Source organism: Crocodylus siamensis, chromosome 6, assembly GCF_052110815.1.
Source record: "Crocodylus siamensis isolate JL-2025a chromosome 6, ASM5211081v1, whole genome shotgun sequence".
NCBI classification, from domain to species: Eukaryota; Metazoa; Chordata; order Crocodylia; family Crocodylidae; genus Crocodylus; species Crocodylus siamensis.
In genome coordinates this window covers 44,836,819-44,842,974 of record NC_143400.1, presented here as the reverse complement: position 1 = coordinate 44,842,974, position 6,156 = coordinate 44,836,819, and the positions used below count along the sequence as shown (strand labels likewise).

At 45.1% G+C, this 6,156-nt stretch overlaps 1 protein-coding gene across 1 annotated transcript; it reads left to right on the top strand.

Moving 5' to 3' along the window:
• Positions 1 to 846: 846 nt before the first annotated feature.
• LOC149862507 (olfactory receptor 6C75-like) lies at positions 847 to 1,782 on the top strand. The gene has a single exon (XM_090053954.1). It carries the CDS (start codon positions 847 to 849, stop codon positions 1,780 to 1,782), a length of 936 nt encoding a protein of 311 aa, XP_089910080.1.
• Positions 1,783 to 6,156: the final 4,374 nt, after the last annotated feature.

The window sequence follows — 6,156 nt, the reverse complement described above, 5'->3', positions numbered from 1 at the left end:
GGTTGCATGTTTAATTATATTCAAGTTGCCATCTTAATACAGCTAGATACGAATATAAGCAAAAAGTTAATCAATGAGTGAGGAAAATATATATATTTTACCATTTTAGAGCATATCAAAATTTAGGATTTGTAACAGCCCAAATATGCTAAGCTATATAGACCTATATCTATAGTCACATACACACACACAGAAAGTTGATAAAAATCAGTGATTATATCAGGCTTTTGGCTTGCTGATTCAAAACTTGATTTAAATCAGGGATTTGAATTGACTTGATTTAGCTCAGTGCACCCTGAAACACAGGAAGCCTTTCTTTCCATGGTTGTCTTTGGACAGTGGAACTTGAGCCAAATAGGCAGACAATTCTAAGGGACAAATACAGCTCTGGTGTGATAAGTGATCATATTCTACAGAATCTAATGTGCCTCTACCGACTTACTCCAGACAAAAATCTGGGCCAGAACATTTCACAATGTCCTCTCGCTGAGCAGACAGAAAACGATTAATTTTCTAAAGGAATTCCTATTTTTAATATTTTCTATGTTCCCTGCAGGAATATTTATGATAATGAAGTGAGTGCTGCCACATCCATATGGTAGACTCATAAGGGACAGAAAGCCAGCATCAGGCTGAATGGTCAATGCCAAGGAGACCTTAGGGTCCCAAAGGAGAGCTGTAAGGGCATTCATAGAAGATGTGGTTAGCTCTCTGAGCTTAAGTACCACAGCTACAGCCAGTGTCATTGGAGAGGCCCCAACAATACATGCTTGCTTTAAACCATCCACTGCTTATTTTGAGATGGTTAAGAGTAGTCCAAGCCTGCAGGAACATTAAAATACTGTGATGGAGAACAAGACCATGGTCAGGAATTTTGTCCTCTTAGGCTTCAATGAAGTACAGAACTTGAAGACTCTGATCTTTGTGATTCTCCTGCTTACCTACATCTTGACCATCTTGGGAAACATTGTGATTGTCACCATCACCCTCCTGGACCATCGCCTACAAACCCCCATGTACTACTTTCTCCGGAACTTCTTCTTCTTGGAAATTGGTTTTACTTCCACCGTCATTCCTGAAGCCCTGTTCAACCTGGCGTCAGGCAACAGAACAATTTCCATAGTTGGATGCTTTGTTCAAGTGTCCTTCTATCTTTTCTTGGGTACTACTGAATTCCAGTTATTTGCAGTGATGTCCTTTGATAGGTATGTGGCCATCTGTCACCCTTTGTCCTACACTGCCATCATGAATGAGCGTGTTTGCAAACTCCTAGTGCTGAGCTCTTGGGTGAGTAGCTTTTTGCTGCTCATTGGACCATTACTTGCATTATTCCAATTGCCCTTCTGTGGCCAAAATATCATTAACCACTTCTTTTGTGACAGTGCACCCCTGATCAAACTTGCCTGTGCAGACACCAGGCTTCTGGAACTGGCAGGTTTCACAACAGCTGTGTTTTCTCTCTTGGGCACTCTTACCATCACAATCCTGTCCTATGCTAGAATAATCTCCACTGTCCTGAGCATCCCTTCTGTTTCTGGGAGGCAGAAAGCCTTCTCCACCTGTATATCACACCTCACTGTAGTCTCCATCACTTATAGCAGCTGTATCTTCATGTACTTCAAACCTGTGGGTAGCAGTGGGCTAGACCTCAGCAAGCGGGTGTCCATTCTCAATACAGTGGTGTCTCCTTTGCTCAACCCTTTCATATACAGCCTGAGGAATAAACAGGTTCAAGAGGCTTTGAGGCAGGCTTTTGCTCAGAGGATAATCTTTTCAAAATGATGAAGACTATAATGGTGAAGGGAAGAGGTGAAACAATGAAGGAAATGTGATGAACATAACAAGAATTGCCATAATCAATATGTACTGATGATTTTCTCAGCAAAATAATAGCAGATATACTGTTGCTAATGCCTTATTCCACTTTTGAGTTTTGTTGATCCCATTCTCCATGTCATAAATCCAAAAAGTATTGCTTCCATATTCTTACTTACAACCTGTCCAGCTGTCTATCCAGTTGTCTAGCTGTCAATGTACATGTCACTCTCTCTCTTTTTTTTAATATTCATTCTCTCTCTTTTCCACTGTTTCTCTGCCAGGAGTCTTTACCATGGTAACTGGAGATGTGTAATTCTGCCCTCTCTCCCTCCCCCTGTCCCTGCTTAGCATAACATATTTTAAATTTCTAACCACATAGTTAGACCAGTGGTGATATAGGCAGAATACATACGTAAGTATGTGTATATTATGTACATATATAAATATATATGACATATTTATATTGATAGATATGTATGCACATAAATTATTGTCTAACAGGAGCAGATCCATAGAGACAACTGTGCGGTGACACCTGCACTCTGATTCCTGAGCCACAGAGCACTAAGGGAAAAACAATTGACTTCATAACTCATTTTAATCTGCCTGAATTTTACTAATGACCCTAGCAACAACAGGCTCCTATTATGGCCCTATTATGGTTTTACTAATCAAGGTATCCTCCCTTTTGCAATTTTGCCTTATGGTAACTTCTCCTATTTTACAGGCCTACAGACTGTTTCCAGCTCTTGCTAAAAACTGTAACTCAGGTGGTAATACATTAACTCAAGTATATGTTAGCTCCCATGTAAAAATAACTGTCTGTAAAGTATTGGACTCACTGTCCAGCTTCCCAAGAAGGCTACATTTTGTTTTATGAAAGAGAGATGGATATATGGTTCTAATTACTGCAGGACTAATGAAGCAACATCTTTTGATTAATTCTTGCCTTGTTCATTGTGTTTTTATAGTATATAATGTAGTAAATTAACGTATATTCCAATAAAATTATATTTGTTTTTGCTTCAATCCTCAACTGAGTAATATAGGCCTAGGGCCCTACCATCCTCCCAGGGGCAGATCTAAGGAAGGGTCCAGTGGAGCCGTAGCACCCCGCTTCCATTGCAGTGTCACCTTCCAGAAGCTCTATTGTCCTGTGGCCTCAATTCGTGGCTTCCTTGTTTTGTTCCAAGCACAGCTTGGAGCCTTTGGCTGGAGTGGGACACCTGAGTGGAGCAGGTTGTCATGGAAATTTTTTGAGTATGTGCTGCCAGTACAGAAGAAGTTAAACTGACATGCGCGGTTTGAAGCTGTGAGTGGAAATTTCCAAGGCTCACCCAGTCCTTGCCCCCTGGGTGACCTGCGGAGCTGTCAATCATTGTTGACCTACTTTCCCCACAGAGCATGCTCAGACTCTGTCAGCTTCTGACTGAGAGCATGCTCAGTCAGAACCTGACATGAGGTAATCGGACTAGAAATTTCTCTGCGGAGAGCACGTTGATTGGCTACCAAATTGATATAAAAGTTCTGTGAGACCCTCCCTGGGGGTGGTGTGTGGGGAGATCGCGGGGACTAGAGACAGAGGCTGCTGCTGCAGGGACTGTTCTCTGAGTCAGGCTTCAGGGCCTATTGATCTCCTCCTCCGGCTCTGTTGATACTTGCTTTTATACTCACCTGGCTTCCGACTTACCCTTGAACGAACTTACGGCTTACGATTTTGGATCACCCTTTGGACTTTGTTTAACCCGGCTCCGGACCATCGAACTCGGCTTCTTCTTCAACTATGACCCGGCTCAATCCTTCTAACCTGACATCTTTACGGCTCATCTTCTGGCTACCGACCTCGGCTTTCATATTCGACCACCCGATTGTCCACTGCTGTGGACTGGCATCACGCGACTCGTTACAGTTTTGTTTGTTTGTTACACCCATTAATGAGCTGTTGACCAGCCCTGGGACTAGGTCTTCGGACTGAACCTCGTGGGCCAACAGACCCCTTTGTTGTTTGTACATTATCACTGTAACCAAAGAAAGCAACTGTGTGCCTCCGCTTCAAAGCGTGAGTAAAATAAACCATCTTTACTAAACCACTACGCCTGGGTACTTCTCAGACTCCAAAGCCGCTAATCCCACCTGTCCGTGCCAATAGCCACCACCCGGCCAATCCACCGTGACCGCGACCCCGAGCTTGGCTTGCCAGCTCTGCTGGGTTCATCGCGACACAGGTAAGGAAGAGGGGGATGCACCTGCTCTTTTTTTGTATTAACACCACAATCTAAAAGCTGCCTAGTCCTCCACGCAGCTACTCCCATCAGCTGGGTTCCTCAAGCTAGCAGGGGAAATGCAGTGAAGGGGGAGCAAGCACAGACCCAGCACCTCGTGCAGCCAATTAAGAGTTATCCATATCCTCAGAGTGTGTGTGGTGTATGCATGAGTGTGTTTATTTACAGGCAGTCCCTGGACTTACGACATAATTGGTTCCTGGAAACCATATCCGTAGCTTTCCGTGCCTCTCTACCCAAGTGTCGCACATCTGAGTCTCCTTTGAACCTTGCCATTGCCTTCGGGGCTGCACGGCCAGGCAACTGGGAGTGGCCTTCAGTTAGCTTCCCGGGTTCTCGCCTCCCACATCTTTGATGGTGATTGGTCTTCTAGTGGGAGGAAGGTGTTTGGTCCTGTCTCCCCTGGTACCTCCCTTCAGTCGTCCTCGTGGCTATTGTTTCTCAGGGCTCCATCTCCCCTACACACGACTTAACACCAACCGTGATGTTATTCTTCGGGGTTGGTGTTCTGGCCCCACTAACACTCAGTTTCTCAAGGGCTGCAGCTGTGGGCTACCGACGGTACTGGCACCAAGTGTCCACCACCGCCCTTCGCTGTCCTCCTGTTCACACGGGGCCTGATTCTGCCTGGGCTTCAGGTCCCCTTAGCAGGTTACTCCCTCCCTGGGTTTGGTACCTGTTGCCCATTGCCTGTGTCCAGGTTCTAACTTCATTGTCTCTGCTGGTGTCCCAGTCACTGCTTTCACTGGCCTCCACCCATGCCAGCCTCGTAGGTGACTCCTTGGGCCCTCTCTGGCCGGACTTGTCTTACGTGGTTCCCCCTCTAGGGTGCCACCACATCTACTCTGCTGCAGGATTTTCGGTTCTCTCCAACCTCTCCGGGCTGGTTGGGGATCTCACTTCTGGCCCCCCTGGCTTTCTTCCTGTGGGGACTTTTATCCCGGTGCTGGGTGGCCACCTGGAAAATCGCCCTTGGCACACTTTTACAAAGCATGCCCAAACAGATGTGGAAGCCGGTCCTGGCTTCTCCTGGCTCCACTGTGGGTTTTCCCTTTTATCTTGGACCGTGGCAGCTCCCACTGCTATGGTTTCACTTTTGCTGCTGCCAGCTGTCAATGCAGCATCCCTCCATCTTTCTCCTGCCTCAGGTAAGTTTTCTCCACAATGACTTAAGTCAAAAAGTTGTAACTCAGGACCGATTTTCCCATAGGAAACAATGTTATAAATTACAAATGAGTAATATAGCTACATTAATATATTTAAATTGTAAATAGAAATCATATTTTTTTGGATGGAATTCTTTGAAGTGACTTTGCTGGACTTTTTGAAGGTTTCTTGGCTGGAGTCTTCTCAGGAGTCTTGGCTGCAGGTTCTTCTGGAGTCTTGTCTGCTTTCTTAAAGTATGCAAGTAAGTTTAGACAGATGTTCTCCAGAGAGACAGGTGATGCAGCAAACTTGTTTGCTGGTGTGGCATCACATCGGCTCAAGCATTGTAAAGTCGAAACTGATGTCAGAAAGTTGAAACAGGGTGTCAATTTATAGTTTCATGGTTTCATAGTTTCTAGGGTCAGAAGGGACCTGAGCAGATCATTGAGTCCAACCCCCTGCCATGGCAGGAAAGAGTACTGGGGTCAAACAACTCCAGCAAGGTGTACATCTAGCCTCCTCTTAAAGACCCCCAGGGTAGAAGCCAGCACCACTTCTCTTGAAAATTGGTTCCAGATCCTAGCTGAAACTTTGTAACGCAAAACATTGTAAGTCAAGGACTCCCTGTATTTGTATTTGTGTGTGTGTGTGTGCATGCTGCTGTAGCCAAAACAATTAGGAAAAAAAAGTATATTATTCAAGGATTCATTATGCAAATATAAGAATTTTCCATATTTTGACCCAGTTTCCTACCTTATGTAGCAGCATTGAAATTTTACTTACCTGAAGGAATAGGAAGGGCTGCCCTGCAGAAGGACAGTGTGAAGAGACCGAGTTTGTCCCAGTAGGGACACCGTCTGCCCTGAGGGCAAGTGAAGCTGCCTTGGAGGTAGTGCTCTTTGTGGTGGGA